Source organism: Microcebus murinus, chromosome 20, assembly GCF_040939455.1.
Source record: "Microcebus murinus isolate Inina chromosome 20, M.murinus_Inina_mat1.0, whole genome shotgun sequence".
In the NCBI taxonomy this organism is placed as follows: domain Eukaryota; kingdom Metazoa; phylum Chordata; class Mammalia; order Primates; family Cheirogaleidae; genus Microcebus; species Microcebus murinus.
The window spans coordinates 34,578,979-34,598,562 of NC_134123.1; the positions used below are offsets into that span (position 1 = coordinate 34,578,979).

The 19,584-nt window shown below is 59.8% G+C and overlaps 1 protein-coding gene, 1 long non-coding RNA gene and 1 pseudogene across 3 annotated transcripts in view; 1 reads left to right on the top strand and 2 right to left on the bottom strand.

The window, feature by feature from the left end:
- Positions 1-8,968, bottom strand: part of SLC7A5 (solute carrier family 7 member 5) — a 28,412-nt gene extending 19,444 nt beyond the window's left edge. For both annotated transcript variants that reach the window (XM_075995853.1, XM_020282706.2), the window contains exon 1: positions 8,344-8,968. In XM_075995853.1, the coding sequence (XP_075851968.1) occupies positions 8,344-8,887 (544 nt within the window). In that variant the 5' untranslated portion in view covers positions 8,888-8,968. The remainder of the gene's footprint in view (positions 1-8,343) is intronic.
- Positions 8,969-9,559: 591 nt separating this feature from the next.
- LOC142862565 (uncharacterized) lies at positions 9,560-11,568 on the bottom strand. The gene is made up of 2 exons (XR_012913643.1): positions 10,912-11,568; positions 9,560-10,536 (listed from the first exon to the last, which is right to left on the bottom strand). It is a non-coding gene; the product is annotated as an uncharacterized LOC142862565 (long non-coding RNA).
- Positions 11,569-11,714: 146 nt separating this feature from the next.
- LOC105855042 (vacuolar protein sorting-associated protein 29-like) lies at positions 11,715-12,328 on the top strand (annotated as a pseudogene).
- The last annotated feature ends 7,256 nt before the right edge of the window (positions 12,329-19,584 follow it).

Consider the following 19,584-nt stretch of genomic DNA (forward strand, 5'->3'; position numbering starts at 1 on the left):
ATACAGAAAAAATTGACCGGGCATGGTGGCACATGCCTATAGTCCTAGCTACTGGGGAGGCTGAGGCAGGAGGATCGCTTGAGCCCAGGAGTTGGAGGTTGCTGTGAGCTAGGCTGACGCCACAGCACTCACTCAACCCTGGGCAACAAAGTGAGACTCTGTCTCAAAAAAAAAATAAAAATAAAAGAAACAGCCTGGATAGATGGGTCAGGGAGCACCCCCAGCCCTATGCTCTGAGAGCAGACCACCTGGTTCCGAAATGCTGTGTGACCCCAGGCAAGTGGCACAACAGGACTGGGCTTCCCTGTCCCCCTCCAAAAGCAGTAAGGCCGCTGCCTGCTTCGGGGGCGAAATGACATGCAAAGATGTCTTGCGGCACCTTGCAAAAAGTGTCACTAACCTGACAGGCCACTGCAAGGGGACTATCTTCGGATGGCACACGGAGCTGAGTGTGTTGATAAGGAGGCTCCCTCCTCCCGGGCTCAACCCGGAGCCTGGCACATCTGTGCTTGGAGAGCCCCGCCCGCTCCAAACCCCCGAGCCTCCAGACAAGGAGGAAAAGGACAGGAGACCTGCCTCGGTCACAGCATCTTAGGGGTACGAGGCCGCTTAGACATCGTCCAATCCAACACCCTCATTTGACAGCTGGGGTAAATGGAGACCAGAGAGGTCGTCCGGCTTGCCCAAAGTCACACAGCAGTTCCTCGGGGTGGAGTGAGGACACCCAGGTCTCTCCTAAGTGTGCTGCTCCTGCTCTGGCCGCTTGACTGGGGTTTCCAACGCTGGCTGTCCCTGAGCTGCCTGGGGCTCTACTCTTGTGACCAGCTCACGGCCCGGCCCTGGACGGGGTGCTCAGCTTCCAGGTCAGCCCAAGTGGACAGCAGGCGGGCGCGAACTCCAGCTCCCTGAATGGGGCTGCGCTCAGACTCGGCCGGGCAGCCCGAGGGGGAAGGGGCCCAGCTCCCCAGCCAGATCAGGCCCTGCGGGTGCAGACGGAACCCCTGGCCCACTGGGAGCGCTCAGCTCCGAGCGGGGCCTGAAGCCATCTGGGGAAGAGCCCCAGGGCCCGAGGCCAGGCTGAAGAGGCCTGGCCACGGCCGCGCCAACACTCCAGGTGGCTCCCGCCTGCCTTCCTGCCAACTGCGCCCACGCCAGGCTTGCCGCCTGGTCAGGGCTGTCGGATTCCTGGAGGCCCCTCCCCCGCCTCACCCCTGCCACGACTGCCACCCACTGCCACGACCTCTACAGACACGACCCGCCAGCCCCCCAAGCCCGGGCTCCCAGCTCTGAAACACAGGCCCAGAGAGGCCGAGCACCCAGCCCCGGGTCACGGAGCTAAGGGGACGCACAGATCTTAAGGGACAGAGCCAGGGCCCGGCTCAGGCCTTCTGCAGTGGCCCCGGGCCCTTCCAGCCGCTTGGGCTGGTGGGTCCTAGAAGGGGACACCCTCCGGCCCTGCAGCTGACCTGTGCGTGCCCGGGGAGCCCCCGGGAGACCCAGGGCGGAATCCCATGCTGGCGAGACGGGGACCACAGGCTGGGCCGGCCTTGGGGTCTCCTCAGCCTCGGTTCCGTCCCGGCTCCAGCGTGAGCAGCTTACACCCGATCCGGTCTCAGCAGGGACAGCTGCTGGCCCACCCCAAGGACAGGGTGACTCAGCACGGACCAGGCGGCACCCATCACTCTCTAGGAGCCCAGACGGAAGTTGGAGCTCATTCTTCACATAGCGGGCAGCTCCCAGGGCAGGGGACAGGCAGGCAGTGCCCCAGAGCCGGCCCAGGTCTCACGGGAGGGATGTCGGACTCGCGGCGGCCCAGCCCCTACCAGCTCCTTGGGCACATGGGAGCTGGGGCCACTGGGGGAGCCCAGCTTCCCGAGCGGGTGTTCAGGCCGCCGCTGGGCTGGAGGGAGGGGCTGCCGGGCGTCCTGCAGACAAGGCCTGCTAGGTGCAGGGTCCTGGGGCACCTGCTGGAGTCCCCAGAGGACAGAGGAGGGAGGTGGCCAGGGAGGGCGGCTGGAGAGGGGCCACCCAAACCCACCCCAGAAGCTCCTTTGCAAAGTGAAGACAGACAGACAGACGCAAGGTCTCCAGGCTTCCGGGGGCCCCACGGTCAGGGAGAGCAGCTTCCTAAGGGTCTGGAACAGACAAACCCCTGACCCACCTGCCTCCCTGTCCCGGCCAACCAGGCCTCCTGGACGTGGTGGCAGACGCCACTCCAGACCCCTGGCACCCGCCACCTCCCCGGAGACGCAGCTCCACACGCCTGATGACCCATGGTGGGCAGCATGGAGGTGTGGTGGGCCTTTGGCCCACCCCTGCCTCAGTTTCCCCAGCTGTGAGCCAGGGAATGTCAAAGGCTGGGGTGCAGAGTGTGTGATGAGACGTGGGGCCAGAGGTGTGGCCTGCTGGTGGCACCGCTCTGCCAGGGGCCGGGGGCCCACTGCACGGTCGCGGCCGGTGGGAAGGCGCCCGGCCCACATTTCCAGACAGATTCTGCACGCTGCGCCGGATTATCAAAGGGGTCTGTGACCCAGGAAAAAAGGGTCAGAAATGCCCGCCGGTATCTCCCGTCTGCCTTGGGGTCATGTGCTTCCACGTTCCCCCCCCACCCCCACCCCCGGCCTCAGCCCCAAATCCCGTGACGCGGCGTGAGCTGCTCAGGCGGCGGCGGCGCTTTCATGTCTGGCTGGGAAAGGCGGATTTCGGCGCTAATCGCCCGGCTGCCGTCTGCGCTGAGCTCACGGCCCGGAGTCTGGGGGCCGCCCGGCCTCCCCAACGCGCAGACCCTGCGCTTTCCACAGGCCTGGGGCCAGGAGCGGGCGGCGCGGGTGGACACCCTGGGTGGACGGAGGCGGCCAGTGGCTCTAGCACCTTGGAGGGGAAATGCACACCCTCCCCCGCCCACGGCCCCACTGACCGGCTGCCAACCAGCCGGCCCCGCCCAAACCTGCCTCTCACCTCCCCCCAGGAGCGGAGGCGCTGACACGTGCCCCACGGGCTTTTCTCTCCCTCTCCCACTTTTTTTTTGAGACAGAGTCTCGTTCTACTGCCCAGGCTAGAGTGCCGTGGCGTCAGCCTTGCTCACAGCAACCTCAGACTCCTGGGCTCAAGAGATCCTCCTGCCTCAGCCTCCCGAGTAGCTGGGACTACAGGCATGCGCCACCATGCCTGGCTAATTTTTTCTGTATATTTTTAGTTGTCTGGTTAATTTATTTCTATTTATAGTATAGACAGGGTCTCGCTCTTGCTCAGGCTGGTCTGGAACTCCTGACCTTGAGCGATCCTCCTGCCTCGGCCTCCCAGAGTGCTGGGATTGCAGGCGTGAGCCACCGCGCCCGGCCTCCTCTCCCATCCTCGCTCCTCCTCGCTAAACGAGAAGGCCAGTCCGAGGGCTGCTCGCTGCCCAGCGTAAACAGGACAGGGACGGTGCGGGTGATCGGCGAGGGCCGCACACATAAACACACGAGGCCCAGACTCCTCAGACACGCGGCAGGCTGGGACGGGTGGCGGGCCCCAGGGCGTTCCTGGAAACATAACCCGGGTTGCTCCCGACTGGGTGACGTTTCCCTGGCCACGGTCCCCAGATGCACCCGGAGTGACGGCCAGGACGTGGGTGTGCCAGCTTGTCACGTCTCCCGTGAGAAGGCGTCGAGACGTGTCCCCAGCCGCCAGCAGACCGGGGGCTTTGCAAGGCTGACCTATGACCCCTCAGTGACAGCAGCAGGGGGGACTGTCCCCGCAGGCGGCTCCCACTAGGAGAGGAGCAGAGCGTGGGCGGCGGCTGCTCTCAGCCTCGGAGAAGCCACACGCAGGCCACCGCAGGGCCACCCCGGGCTCGCGTGAGCGTCCTCCACTCGGCAGCGGGAGCAGCAAGCCCCGCAGCTGCCCTCCCGAACCCCGAGAGCTCCACTTCCTGAGAACTCGCCCTCGGCCGGCCGTGCTGATAGGAGCCTGAGCGTGACCTCGGACGACCCCCAAGCCCCGCCCTGACTCTAGGCAGCTGCTGCTTGCTCGCTGTGCAGAGAAAGCCGTGGTGGCCGGGGAGGGAGGCCAGATAAACTGCCGGAATCAAACCCAGGCCCCGGGAGAATCTGGACTCCAGCCTGTGCCTTCTGCCGATAAGATAAGACCCAGCGTCACTTTGCAAGTAAACACGACCAACTTTTTATTAAGCAGCAGATAACATCCACGTAAGCCCATTCTCGTACCAAACTGCACATGGCCATCAGGAAAGAGATTCACGGAGCCGGCTCCTCTGGCCTTCACACCCTCCGGCAACTCCGAATGCAAACCCCCAAGGCAGGGATTTCTCCTTCCTCCCTGTCCTTGGGCTCTGAAGCCAAACTGTTTCCCCGACACAATGTCACAAGCAGAAAGGGACCTTCTGTGGGATGTGCCCAGGGGAACGAAAAGATCGCCAGCAAAAAGGAGAACTTGGCTCTCCGATCCACACCTTTGGGGCTGTCGGGCAGCCTCAGAGGTGCGTGTGCTGGGGACAGACCCAAAAGCCATTGTGTGGCAGCTTCTGTAGGATCAGGCTCAAGGCAGATGGGGTACAGAGGACCCCTTCTCTTCCTGAGAAGGAATTCTGGAACCCAGCTTTATGTTGGATCATTAAAAAACACAACTTCTGGCCGGGCATGGTGGCTCCTGACTGTTGCCAGGAGTGCCAGACCCCGTCTCTACCAAAAACAGAAAACTTAGCCAGGCGTGGTGGCACATGCCTATAGTCCCAGCTACTCAGGAGTCTGAGGCAGGAGGATCGCTTGAGCCCAGGAATTGGAGGCTGCAGTGAGCTATGATCGCACCACTGCACACTACCCAAACGACAGAGCGAGACGCTGTCTTAAAAAAATAAAAAAACACCACAACTTTCTGTGGCTTTTCTCTGCCTCCAGAACAATGTCCACAGCCTTAGGACGGGGTCCCAGGCAGGGGTGTCCCGAGTGCCAATCCTGCCCAGGCAGGGCTGCAGGCCGCCCTGCACACGGGATGTGGCCATCTCCCTCCACCTGGGAGGCTGCACCTGCCACAAGACCTCTCAGCTGCCCCCTCCAGGCGGGGAGGGTCTCCCTGCCCAAGACCTCCATCACCCCTCTGGGGGCTGACGCAGAGCACCCCAGACAGGCCCATCATTTCCCTCTCTCCACGGGGCCCGAGCATTTGACCAAGGCTCCTCTGTGGCAGACACGTGGCCCCAGACCACACTCGCCGTTGCAGACGCCACGTCCCTTTGCCACTGAAAACCCTCTTTCCAACAAAAAAAGCAATAAGGTCGGGCGCGGTGGCTCACGCCTGTAACCCTAGCTCTCTGGGAGGCCGAGGTGGGCGGATCGCTCGAGGTCAGGAGTTCGAAACCAGCCTGAGCAAGAGCGAGACCCCGTCTCTACTATAAATAGAAAGAAATTAATTGGCCAACTAATGTATATAGAAGAACTTAGCCGGGCATGGTGGCGCATGCCTGTAGTCCCAGCTACTCGGGAGGCTGAGGCAGGAGGATTGCTTGAGCCCCGGAGTTGGAGGTTGCTGTGAGCGAGGCTGACGCACCGGCACGCACTCTAGCCTGGGCAACAGAGTGAGACTGTCTCAAAAAAAAAAAACAAAGCAATAAACGCCCCCTCCCCGGACGCACACAGGTGGGTCACAGAACAACAAATGGCTGAAGGACACAAAAGAAGCCCACCCTCACTCACACCGAAAAGGACCCTCACCCCAGGCCCAAGGGTGCTGGCAAGGCCTTTGCGTGTATTCCAGAACCTACCCTCAGGCTTTGCCCACTTGACCAAAAAGAACTGTTGGAAAGCTGTGAAAAATATTTTTAAAGGCCTTATTATCACAAAAGAAATCCATGAACGTGTGACTTGGCACAGCCTCTTTAGAAAGCACTTTAGCGACCAAATCCGAGTCCGTGTACACCCCGACCCAGGCGTCCTCAAACTACGGCCCGCGGGCCACCTGCGGGTGCTTTTGCCCGTTTTGTTTGTTTGTTTGTTTGTTTGTTTACTTCAAAATATGTGCGGTGTGCATAGGAATTTGTTGGTTTTTTTTTTAAACTATAGTCCGGCCTTCCAACGGTCTGAGGGACAGTGAACCGGCCCCCTGTTTAACAAGTCTGAGGACCCCTGCCCTAACCCCAAACGCCCTCCTTGGGGGCCTGCAGGGGGCAGGTTAAATAAGTACACTAGTCCAGCCGGTGCCGGCACAGACGCCCCTCTGTGCGCTGATGAGGAAACACGGCAGTATCATTTTAGCCTTAAAAAGGTGACAAGTACGTTAGGATCCAACTGACACTTTAAAGGGATAAGCCCACTGTCCGCCTGTCGCAGAGAAACCTCCGGAGGTGGCACGCTGTCAGCCACCGCAGCCCGGGGAGGGTGAAGCAGGAGGAGCGTGGGTCTCATGTTTTACTCCATACGCTCTGTGTCGTCCCAATTTGTAAATGATAACGTGTTCACGTATGACTCGCTGCCCTACCAGAGAGAGGAAATTAGAAAACCCTCCACCCTAAATCTCCCTCCTGTTGGCCAAGTAGGATTTCCCACCACTTTCTCTGAGCACCAGCAGGAAGAGTCGGGAGGTGGCACCCAGGGTCCCGTTTCTATAGACGAGCCCACGAGCCCCTTGAAGACGTCATCCAAGTCATTACGTGCGGGGCCAGAACGTTAAAACGGTACCTAGAAACAGCGAAAACTAGACAAGTCGAGTTCTCCTGTGACAAAACAGGAGAGCGAAGTAACCTCTCTCCCTGGGGCCTGTCATTCGTGGCAGGGCGTGGCCCGGCACCCCCGAAATCTGCATCTCCGACGCCCTTCGAGAGCCGTGGTTTCCCGACTCCCGGCCTTAGGCAGAGCTACTGCTGCTATTCCTAGATTTGGACCAAACAAAGTTTTTTTTTTTAATGCTGAAACCCACATCCCTGGGACGCCCTACAAGGGCAAATAATGTCCCCTTCACGGTGGCGTGGCTGCTCTGTTCCAAGCCTCAGGAAGGCTCCCGGTCTCAGGCAGCCAAACAGAACCCTGTTGAGTTTTGCCCGCCACATGCTCACATTTTGGGAGCACGCCTCAAAGTGCCGAGACGCCTTCCCCACAATGCACAGAGGGGCAGACAGGAAACAGTCCACAGGCCCCAAAACGCCAGCAGCACGCCGACAGGCCCGCCGTTCCAAGCCACTCCCTGGCGATTGCAATTCCCTGGATTTCACGGCTACTGACCCAGAACCACAAACCCAGCCCTCCCAGCCCTGTACCTGTGCGCGCTATCCAGACCAGGCCGGCCCTTCCATGGGCTGGGGCTCCGGACACAAATAAACCTGAGCCTTGGGTGGCCGGGGCCCCACCGTGGGCTCTGAAAGGAGGACACTTCCGAGGCCACAGATGAGCTTGAGAACCGCCAAGTGCCTCCCCCCAATCACGTGGCACTTGGTACAAACTATTTTTCCCTCCTGAAATCCCACAAGAAAACTGTTTTGCAGAGCAGTGGTTCTCTCTGGCCTGGTGAGAACATCCTGGCGCCGGGCCCACCACGTTAGGATGATGTCCAGGGGTGATTCTCACTCAGCACAAGTCGGGACTCCCCCAGCCCAGGTGCCCCCAACACACACAGATTTAATCTGCAGCCAAGCTCCCCTCTCTTAGCACCCGGCAACCTTTGGAGAAGTCAACGCTCAGCACCCACTAGCCACAGTCCACTTTATTACTACTGTTTTCCTATGAGTCAGCCTGTGTCACTGATTGACAACAAGCCTGCGTAGAGAGCAGAAATGAATGACTTTTTTTTTTAGCTGCAGTTTCCTTCTTCTCGACCAGTCAGCAGTGGTAATTCAAACAGGAAGGGCTGCTCGGTCTACACGTGGGTGCCATGCAAGAGCCCGGGAGTATTGCTCAGTAAGGGCCAAAGGCAGGCTGGCACTGCCCGGAACTGCTCCAGCCTCCATGGGTTAAGTGGGGAAGGGGGCTGCCCACCGAGGGTGAGAGTCAGCCCAGGAACCCCGCTATCCTCTCACTGCGGTACAGCCAGGGCTACTGGGAGAGGTGTAAACAAATGAATGAAATGCACGTGGGCTGTGGCCAATGACCTTAACCTAGAACTGCCGGGGATGGCCCAGGGATGGTCCAGGGACTTAGAATCCGGGGACCTAGGGATACTGGGATGGTCCAGGGACACACAGATGCTCCAGGGACGAGGGAATGGTCCGGGGACACGGAATCCGGGGACCCAGGGATACTGGGATGGTCCAGGGACACACAGGGGTGGCCCAGAGACCCAGGGGGACGGTCCAGGGACACAGGGATGGCCTGGACACGCGTGGCCCGGGGACCACGACCCCCGCCCCATACTCACGCACGCAGAGGCAGGCCACGAGCTTGGCGGCGTCCTCGGGCACCGGGCAGGTGGGGAAGATGGGCTTGAGCAGGTAGGTGGCGAAGACGAGCGCCACGATGTACTGCGAGGACGGCCGGATGATGAGCAGCTCGATCCAGAGCTTGAGGAAGGCGGGCAGCGAGCCGTACACCTCCAGCATGTAGGCGTAGTCGCCGCCCGACTTGGAGATGGTGGTGCCCAGCTCGGCGTAGCACAGCGCGCCCACGATGGACAGCACGCCGCACGCGGCCCACACCACCAGCGCCAGCCCCGGCGAGCCCGCCTCCTTGAGCACGCCGGTGGGCGTCACGAAGATGCCCGAGCCGATGATGGTGCCCACGATGATGGCCACGCCGTTGAGCAGCGTGATGCTGCGCTGCAGGGTCACGCCCTCGCCCTCCGCGCCGGGGGCCGCGCCGTCCGCGCGCCGCGCCGCCGCCAGCATCCCCTCCCGCGCCTGCCGCTCCTCCTCCCCGGCCGCCGCGGCCGCCTGCGCGCGCCGCTTCGGGCCCGCGCCCGCCATGCCGCGCCGCGTGCGCCCCGCGTGCGCCCCGCGAGTCCCTGCGAGCACCGGCCGCGCCGCGCGCCGCCCTCCGCTGCGTCTGCGCCCGCGCCCGCGCCGCGGCGCCTTTTATCCGCGCCGCGGCCCCGCCCACCGGGAGGCCACGCCCCCGCGCGCCGCCGGCCACGCCCCGCCCGGCCCGAGGCTCCGCCCGCCCGCGCCCGCCGGCCACGCCCCGCCCCGCCAGGCCTCTCGCGGCGCTCGCTGCACGTGGCGCGCGGGCCCGCGGAAGGCCCGGCCTGCGACCCCCGGCACCACGTTCCCCGCGCCCCCAGGTGCGGCCTGGCAGCGATCTGAGGCCGGGGGCGCGGAAGGGTGGGGTTTGGGGTGCCCAATCCCGCCCCAAGGCAGCCCAGGCTCCTGCCGTGGGGTGGGGGGGACCAACGTGGTGGGAGCCTCCCCCCCACCCCCGATTTTCCCCTCCCCCGCCTGCTCACCCGGGGTCGTGGGGGTACGCGGACATGGGCCCCCCGGGCGCTGGTGGTCCCGCTGGGCCTAGGAGCCGATCCCCGGGGCCGGGGCCAGCGCAGAGGCCTGAGCCATGGCTGGGCTCAGAAATTCCCATATAAATCCCGGGTGAGCTTGCCAAGGAGCCAGGGGCGGGCACGCAGCTTTGAGGAACAGCAGCACAGGCCCGGGAAACCAGCCATGTGCATGAGCTCAGTGGAGTCCGGGGAGCGGGAGGGTTCCTCAGAAGGAGCAAGAATGAGAACCCCTACCCCCGCATCTCAGGGGCTCCAGCAGTTATTCTTAGGGAAAGAATCATAAACACCTGCCGTGAGACCCGGGTCACGGGCCAGGGCAGCAGAAGCTCCTCGGCACCCTCCTCGCAGTGCCCCTGTGTCCTTGGCATCTGTCCCAGCGGGTCCTCAGAGGGGCACAGTTTATGAGGCTTCAGAGCTGGGTGTTCCCAGCGGAACAGTCTGCTAGTGTCTGCGTCCGGAAGCCAGGAATTCTGATGAGTAACCAGGGTGGGAGAAGGCCAGGCACGCAGTCATCCTGGGACCGCTAGCTAGCTGCCGCCAGGAGTGTCGGGGCTGTCCCTGGAGCTCCCCTTGGGGCTGCTCCGCTGAGGAATGCCGAGCAAGGTCCCTCTGGATCTCCCCTCTCAATGTGCCAGTCATTCATCTGCAGGGGCAAAAATCGTCCAACATCCCAGCAGCCCAAACCACCAGAAACAGAGGGGCACAAGGTCATTAAAGGTCACGCAAATATAACTTGCGATGCATCATCTGTGTTGGTGGCTTGAGGGAGATACAGAGTGCCCCACGCTGGCTCCTCCCCCAGTGTTCTCAGGGGGTGCTGCCTGGCTCCCTTCTACTGAGGCTGGGCAAGCTTAGCGAGCCCCTGCCAAGTCCTCCGGCACTAAATATTTGTTGTTTGATACAGTAGGCGTCACGCCTCGGTGTCATTTCCTAGATGAGTGAACTAAGGCTTAGCAGGGTTGCGTAACTTGTCCAGCAGCGAGTGGACTGGAAACCCGCCCTTTGGGCCCCAAACTTACACTGTACTTTCAATCATTCTGCCACCCTTCCTCAAGGACAGAGAGAGGTGGCCAGCAGCCGTACACGGAAGTGTGAAATTACAGCCAGGATAAACGGAGGAGGACGCTGGAAGGGGCCAAGAGAGGAGAGCCGGTCGGTTGGTAGCAGGGAGCAGGCAGGTGCCAGTCGGCTCTCTGGGGTGGTGCGTGGCGCTGAGAGCCCAGGGCCAGTAGATGAGCAGGGCGGGGAGGGAGCCGCACCCGCACCTGCACGCAGGGCTGGGTGCTGCCAGCCGTGGGTGCCCTGGAGCTAGAAGTGAGCACAGCCTGAGCACGGAGGAGACAACCCCCAAGAGCATTTTCAAGTCCCAAGGCTGTTCTGCCCCACTGTTGAGTTTCACCTGGTTTCCATATGGCAAGGTCCTAGATTCTCCTGCACGTGCACTCTGGTGTACGTGTAGCTCCGTCTGCCCTGACGCAGCTTCCCGAAGCACTGACTCACCTGTGTGTCCCCGGCTCCCGCGCCCGCGCTGGCTCTAAATCTTAGCAGAGAGCGCCCTCTGCTGGAACGATCCGGACGCGCGTCCTCCCGCAGGGCAGCGGTGCACCCCCCTGGTAAACAGTGGTCTCTGCAGCTCTGGCCCTTGCTAAAAGTTGTGTCCTTTGTCCTCGCTTGCACTGGCATAGGGAGCATAGAGTCTCTGGAGGGAAATGTGGGACACTCTATCAAAAGACTTTGAACGGTGCACGCTTTTGACCCAGTAACTCCACTTCTGGGAATTTCTCTGAGGAAGTAAGGTTGTGTTCTGTGGTTTGACTAAGCGGTGGTTTCTTACAACTTTAAGAAAAGAATGGCTGATATTGGAATAAACGGAATGTCTGGAAGATGTGCTTTTTTTTTCTTTTCTGAGACAGAGTCTCACTCCGTTGCCCAGGCTAGAGTGAGTGCCGTGGCGTCAGCCTAGCTCACAGCAACCTCAAACTCCTGGCCTCAAGCGATCCTTCTGCCTCAGCCTCCTGAGTAGCTGGGCCTACAGGCATGCGCCACCATGCCCAGCTAATTTTCTATATATATTAGTTGGCCAATTAATTTCTTTCTATTTATAGTAGAGACGGGGTCTCTCTCTTGCTCAGGCTGGTCTCGAACTCCTGACCTCGAGCAATCTGCCCGCCTCAGCCTCCCAGAGTGCCAGGATTACAGGCGTGAGCCACCTCGCCCGGCTTGAAGACGTGCTTTTGTAAACATTGCTGGGTGGTGGGACACAGCGTGAGTCACCCTTAAAAGGCACAACGTAAAGAGTCTGTATGGGGGGCGCCCAGGAGCCTGAGGAAGAGGGCAGCGGCGGTTGCGGTGACTGAGCGGAGCCCCGGTGACAGGACGTTGGTGTTGGTATTAGGAGATCTGCACATCCCACGCCGGAGCAACAGCTTGCCAGCTAAATTCAAAGAAACTTCTGGTGCCAGGAAAGATTCAGCACATTCTCTGCACAGGAAACCTTTGCACCAAAGAGAGTTAGGGCTATCTCAAGACCCTGGCTGCTGATGCTCATATTGCGAGAGGAGATTTTGATGAGAGTCTGAATTATCCAGAACAGAAAGTTGTGACTGTTGGACAGTTCAAAATTGGTTTGATCCGTGGACATCAAGTTATTCCATGGGGAGATATGGCCGGCTGTTGCAGAGGCAGGTTGATGTGGACATTCTTGTCTCAGGACACACACACACAAATTTGAAGCATTTGAGCATGAAAATAAATTCTGCATTAACCTAGGTTCTGCCACTGGAGCATATAATGCCTTGGAAACATTATTCCATCATTTGTGCTAATGGATATCCAGGCTTCTGCAGTGGTCGCTTACGTGTGTCAGCTCATTGGAGATGATGTGAAAGCAGAAAGGGTCGAATACAAAAAATCTTAAAGCCAGCCCTGTCTTGATGATTTTACTGGGTGTCTTTTTTTTTTTGGTTGTTGTTCATTCCTTTGTTCAAATCAAGTAGTAAAGAGCCACAGAATTGTATCACTTTTATAATATTTTACAGTAAAATATACCATCTTCTTTGTTAATACATTATTGCTCTAAGCTTCCTCTAAACTATAAGAATATATTTAGTTTACAGTATATGCCTTCTATGAAAAAATGCCCACCACACAGTAAATGGTCATGTGAAGAAAAAAATTTATCCTTGTAAATGTCTTCATAGTTGATATTTGGAACTTTATTCTAAAAGAAGTGCATGAGGAGAAAGAATCTAGACTTTCTTGTATACATTTTTCTTTTCTCCAATAATAAACATTTACTTTACATTTAAAAAAAAAAAAAAAGAGTCTGTATGGGCCGGGCGAGGTGGCTCACGCCTGTAATCCTAGCACTCTGGGAGGCCGAGGCGGGAGGATTGCTCCAGGTCAGGAGTTCAAGACCAGCCTGAGTAAGAGCGAGAACCCCCTCTCTACTGGACAACTAAAATATATAGGAAAATTAGCCGGGCAAGGTGGAGCATGCCTGTAGTCCCAGCTACTTGGGAGGCTGAGGCAGGAGGATCGCTTGAGCCCAGGAGTTGGAGGTTGCTGTGAGCTAGGCTGACGCCACGGCACTCACTCTAGCCCGGGCAACAGAGTGAGACTCTATCTAAAGAAAGAAAGAAAAGAAACCTTGTATTAATAGCTTCTGGTCACCTTAAGAGCCTAAGGGGGAGGCCGTCCTCCTCTGCAGCAGCCCCTCTCTTTGTCCCCAAGACCCCGCTGGCTCTGGGTCTCCAGTCTCTCTGCCCCTGCACCCGGCCGCCCAGGTCTGGTCACCCCTGGACACCTCTGCTCAGGTGTGATCCTCTCCCCCGGCCACTTCTGGCGCATTCTACGCTGGCTCATCCGCTCTGCGGGCTCCCTGCTGTCCCCCACCCCCCAGGGAGTGACCCCCCGCCCCGGCCGGGCCTGGGCCTGTCTTGTCGTTCCGTCCACGGACGCGTCGCTGGGCCTTGCACGCCGCCTGCGCAGGCCGGGCGGTGCTCTGTGAATGGCCGCGGGTGCTAAACCGGAGTGAGGGCTGTGTGCTTAAGTATGCAAGGAGAGAAGGGTTCTGTCGCGTGTGTGTGCGCACGGAAGGCTTGTCTTTCTGGAGGCGAAGCCCTCCGGGGTGGGCGGCTGCCGTCTGCCGTCTGCGCCTCCCTTCCCGTGTTCGGGACCCCCGGCCATGCGTGGGGCGGCCCCCTCGGCGTTTCCTGGATTCAGTAGAGGATCAGCAGATTTCACTTGGCTTAAAAGCAACTCCCCGGGTTCAGAGCCATGTCAGTGCCGCCAGCAGAGATTCCCAAGGTGACACAGGAAGCTGTGACAAAGGGAATGATCTCCACACTGAAGCGCACGCGGCCTTGATCCTCAGCGCCGCGGTCGCCCAGCGTATCTGGAGCTCGGAGGAAACAGAAGCTCTTTTTTTTTCCTGTTGACACACGTTTTGGAGTTTCCAGAGAGGCGGGAGCCGGGCGTCCCTGCTGTCACCCACCCTGGGTCTTATCAAATGTCTGAGTGAGCTGAGGCCCACGCCGAACTTTCTTCCACTCCGCCCGGGCTGCACAGGAAGAACCCTCGCCCACCCCTGCACCGCGGCGACCGGTGGTGGCAGGAGGGGTACGTGCGGGTCTGAAGCAGCCGTTGAATTCTGTCATCTGGGCCGGGCGCGGTGGCTCACGCCTGTAATCCTGGCACTCTGGGAGGCCGAGGCAGGAGGATCGCTCAAGGTCAGGAGTTCCAGACCAGCCTGAGCAAGAGCCAGACCCCGTGTCTACTAAAAATAGAAATAAATCAATTGACCAACTAAAAATATATAGAAAAAACTTAGCTGGGCGTGGTGGCGCATGCCTGTAGTCCCAGTTACTCGGGAAGCTGAGGCAGCAGGATCGCTTGAGCCCAGGAGTTGGAGGTTGCTGTGAGCTAGGCTGACGCCATGGCACTCACTCGAGCCTGGGCAACAGAGTGAGACTCTGTCTCAAATAAAAAAAGAAAAGAAGAATTCTGTTGTCTGTAGGGACCTGAGCTCTTTCAGCGCCGCCCGCCTGGGCTCCTCTGCTCTCCCTCTCAGCTCCGGCACAGCGGCCCGGGGGACAGACGCCTTACGGCCACGTTCGGGGAGCTCAGAGCTGCAAAGGAGGATTTTGCAGTTTACAGTCCCACTCTTTATTTCGGAAAGTGCCCAGGTGCATATTGTCCCCCACCCTGCACCGTGCCCTCTGCCGTGTGGGCTGCGATCCGTGCTGCCCTGTGACGGGCAACGTGCTCCACGTGTGCCCTGGGCCCGTCCCATGGTGACACCTGCTCCCCTCCCTGCCCTGGCTTCTCGAGAGCGAGGGTCAGCAGATCGCTGATTTAAGGACGTTTCATGTTTGTAGCCAAAAGCGTCTCATACCCCGCCGTCCGTCAAATATCTAGCGATGGCTAGACGTATGCCCGGCTTTGCAGGAAGGAGACGCCCACAGGGACACCGTGGCCCGTGGGCGTCCCGTGAGCCCACAGCTGTGGCGACATGAAACGCTGGAAGAGCAAACGGCAGCGGAGTGCAGAGCCCAGAGCGGAGGGCATGCTGCTGCCTGGCGTGGGGACGGGGGTGGCGTCCTGGGAGCAGGCTCTGGGGCTGGGCTTTGGGAGAGAGGAGGAAACGCACGGCGTGGCGGGGCAGTGGGCAGAGAAGGGTGGGCACAGGAGCGGATGGCACCCTGGGTGCAGAGCCAGAGGTCACATGTCTGACTTGGGTGCAGCGAGTCCTACCTGAGCCCCACAAGCGGGAGCACAGCTGTGCCATGGGCCGGCAGAGCAGATGGGGACACCACCCCCAGGCCAGACACCCCAGAGGGGAAACGAGCTAACACGCAGGAGTGCCACGCTTGGAGACACATGCCCAGAGACGGGGACTGGGACACGGGAGGCCCGTGGTCAGGCAGGTGGCTGGGGAGGACGTTGAGGAAGGGAGAATCTGCTCGCGCAGGTAGCGGCGGAGCCGACAAGCCGTGTGGGGATGCCGCACACGCAAGCCCACGTGGAGGGGGTGGGGACCTCATGGGGAAAGCTGGTGCTTCATCCCAATGTGAGGAGAAGCCTGCTGTGGGCAGGGAGCAGCTTGGCCAGGCAAGTGTTTCCCAGAAAAGACCCGCTGTTAAGCGTGGATTTGGCGGGCGTGGGGGAGAGGCTGGGAAGGGGTGGCTAAGTCAGAAGGCTGGTGACATCCCTCAGCCCTATCGCCTTGGGCTCAGGGACTGAGGGGTGAGGAGGACCTGAGGGTGACCCCCGGGTCTGGCTCTGGCGCAGGGCGGGTGGACAGGGAGGCGCTGGGCGCCAGGCTGGGGACACGGCCGCCAGCAGACAGCCCGCCTCTCGGCACGAGGCACAAGTCCCAGAGGAGGAGGTCCCCGGCCACCGCAGGAGCGCGGATGGCATCAGGCAGGTGCTCCAGGTGACACCAGACAGGTGGCGCCAGGCGGGAGCAGGAGTCAGGCACGTGGAGGGAGTGGGGGCAGGGGCTGTGTGAGCCCTGGGGGTGGCAAGGGGGCGACAGGGACTTTGTCCTCGGGCGTGGGGGGCAGCATCAAGGGCACCGAGTCTGCTCCTGGTGGCCCCCTGGGAACAGACTGTTCTCTGGTCACCCACCGGGGAGGGCAGGGGAGGAGGGGTGGCAGCTTGCCAGGGACGGGAACGCGGCTCACACATCTGCATGGTCACAAAGCGAGAAAATAACATGAAAGCAAAGGGAGGAAGCCTTGAACCTTCAAAGTGGGGCCAGGAACCCTCAGTACAATCGCCAGCCCGCCCCGCAGCCTGGCCTTGAGCTCTCAAAGCCCTGCCGGGGACAGGGGGTCCTTCCGTTTGTTTTTGTGCCGTGGCTTTGAGGTCCGAAGTCAACACCTTTTCCTCCCCGTGTGTTTGTGGTTTCATGACAAGGTGTCCAGGCTCGGTCCCCTTCCCAGGAGGATCGCAGGGTCTCGGGGCTCACAACAGCTTTTAAAAATAACCGGGGACATTTTCTTCAGGCGACAAAGACGTCCGTGCACCGAGGACAGTCACCGCACCAACGTGGAGACAGCCGGTCACGCCCGGCTCCGTGCGGTGCTCCCGTTGGACGTGGCATTGCCGTGCAGCCGGCGGAACCGGAGCCCCGGGGCGCTGCCGTCCGTCTCCCCTCCGAGGGCCTGGCAGGCCGCTCTGGCTCCTGGGCCCGTCTCTGTCCCCGCGTCCCCGTGTTAATGGGTGGCACGGGGAGATGGCCGTGTGGCCGCTCTGCCTCGGTCCCAAGCTCTGCGCTCGGAGCCCCGCCCTCCGGTGCCCACGTCATTCCTTCCACGGGCGGTGCGGGCCTGAGCAGGTGCCTCTCGGTGGCCAAGGGTTCCTGTCACAGCGCAGCTGCGGCCGTCATGGAATGAGCTGGGATCTAAGCTCAGGACTTTCCCTCGATGCGGCTGCATTCTCCCTTGTGGAGCCAGTCAGCACAGCAGGGGCAACACGCTGCCTGTCCCTGCGCCTGGGAGGGCCGCTGACGAGGCTCTCAGCTTCTCAGGCGAGGCTCAGTTTCCCCTTTAAAAGCTGGGGATGATTTCACAGAACTCGTGGCCACGACTCTGTGGGATTGGGCGGCCCGCCCCCGGCTACACAGTCCAGTGAGGCACCCTCCCCCGGGCCGAGGGCACCGCAAGCTTTGGGGGTGAGGCTGGGCCTCCGTGTGGTCCTGTCCCACCGTGGGGCAGAGGACACTCAGCCCCGTGCCCGGGACGGCAGCAGGACGGGGCGGTGTGGCCCGTCGCTGGTGCCCGTGCCCATGCCCGTGCTCCCTGCCGACCGGCAGGCGCCCCTACGTGGCCGGCTGTGAGGGGCGTCGGCGCAGAACGGGAACAGAGATGCGTTCGTTCCCGACCTCGTTGCCTTTTCAACGTCTGTGTTGGTTCCTCCCAGCCCGTCCTGTCACCACCAGACGTGGGCTCCCGGTAGGAGCCAACACACCTTTTCTTTCTTTCTTTCTTTCTTTCTTTCTTTCTTTCTTTCTTTCTTTCTTTCTTTCTTTCTTTCTTTCTTTCTTTCTTCCTTCCTTCCTTCCTTCCTTCCTTCCTTCCTTCCTTCCTTCCTTCCTTCCTTCCTTCCTTCCTTCCTTCCTTTCTTTCCTTCTTTCTTCCTTTCTTTTCTTTCTTTCTTTCTTTCTTTCTTTCTTTCTTTCTTTCTTTCTTTCTTTCTTTCTTTCCTTCCTTCCTTCCTTCCTTCCTTCCTTTCTTTCCTTCTTTCTTCCTTTTCTTTCTTTCTTTCTTTTTCTTTCTTTCTTTCTTTCTTTCTTTCTTTCTTTCTTTCTTTCTTTCCTTCTTTTCTTTCTTTCTTTCTTTCTTTCTTTCTTTCTTTCTTTCTTTCTTTCTTTCTTTCTTTCTTTCTTTCTCTTCCTTCCTTCCTTCCTTCCTTCCTTCCTTCCTTCCTTCCTTCCTTCCTTCCTTCCTTCCTTCTTTCTTTCTCTCTCTCTTTCCTTCCCTTCCTTCCCTTTCTCCTTTCTTTTCTCTCTCTTTCTTTCTTTTTCTTTCTTTTCTTTCTTTCTTTCTTTCTCTTTTTTTCTTTCTTCTCTCTCTCTCTCTTTCTTTTCTTTCTTTCTCTTTTTATCTTTCTTTCTTTCTTTCTTCTCTCTCTCTCTTTCTTTCCTTTTCTTCCTTTCTTTTTTTTTTAGGGGGTGGGACAGAGTCTCACTCTGTTGCCCAGGCTAGAGTGAGTGCCGTGGCGTTAGTCTCGCTCACAGCAACCTCACACTCCTGGGACGCCTTTCCTTTTAAACACTTTTTCTGGAGAAGGAATTACCTGCGGGAGCCTCAGCAAACACAGCAGGCGTCGTTGCCTGGTGACGCTGGCTCCAGGGGACTGTGTTCCGAGATGCCCTCGGGGGCTGAGGCGCAGGCGGGGCCCTGTGCGTCCGCGCCGTGTGCCAGTGACCACGCTGACGGCCGCGTTCGCCCTTCCGCCTCTCAGCCCGACGCTGCCCCGAGCTGCGGAAGGGCCAGGTCTGCAGAGGCTCAGAAACCAGCTCTCAGGAGGGCAGCAAAGCGTTTTCTTTAAATTGAGGCGTGGTGTTACTATAGACACAGTGAAATGTGCAGAGGCTCGAATCTCGAGTGTTCCCCCTCCCCGTGGCTTTCCGTACGTGCAAACCCACGTGACTGCCGCCCAGGACGAGAGAGCTGTGCCGTGCATGAGGCTACGCGACCCTTAACTAATTAAAATCGAGTGCAATTACAATTCACTTCCTCCATCGTGCACCACCACAGATTGAGCACTCAAGGGTTGCCGTGCAGAGAGAGTGCAGTTCTGGAACATTCCATCGTCTCAGGAAGTGCCATAGGTCAACCCTAGTCTAGAGCATTTCCGACATCCGCACGCCCCCGGTGGCTCCCCCGTGCCACCCCCAGGCAGCCCAGGGGGACCAGCCTCGGGGCTGCTCGGCTGAAGGTTCGAGCCTGGCTCTGCCCGTACGGCGTGGGGCTGAAGAATGGCCACGATGGCCACGTCCTGACCCCCGGGGCCCGGGAGTGTGACCTGACAGAGCAGCCCACCCCTCCCCACACCCCCTAGCGCCAGGGGTGTCACGGTTAGGGACTGTGGTCAGCGGGACAGTGGCCCCCAAGGACGTCCACACCCTAATCCTAGAACCTGCGGCTACGTGACCTCACGTGGCGAAAGGGGCTTTGCAGGTGTGCTTTGCAGGTGTGACTAAGGGGAGGGTCTTGAGGTGGGGAGAGACCCCTGGGCTATCCAGGTGGGGCCCACGTCCTCACTGGGTCCTCAGAAGGGGACACAGAGGGTGGAGAGGCAGGAAAAGGGTCCTCCCCGGAGCCCTCAGAGGGAACCCCTGGACACCTGGACCCCAGCTTCTGGCTTCTCAACCCTGAGAGTCAATCTCTGTCGTTTTAAGCCACTAAGTTCGTGGCACTTTGTCACGGCAGCTCCAGGACACGGATGCTGTAGGAGCTTGACATCGGGAAGGAGGGTGTTAGTTTCTGCCTTGTGTCCCGTGGGAACGGAGGGGTGGCCGTCGGCGTGACGAGGACGCTGTGGGGAGAAAGGGAGAGTGGAGCTGGGGGCCACCGACAACCCTGGTGAGTGGCGCTTCTCCCGAGGCCCCGTGACCCACCCCTGCGTCCCACTGATATGTCCCCGTGGCACTCACGTTCCTTT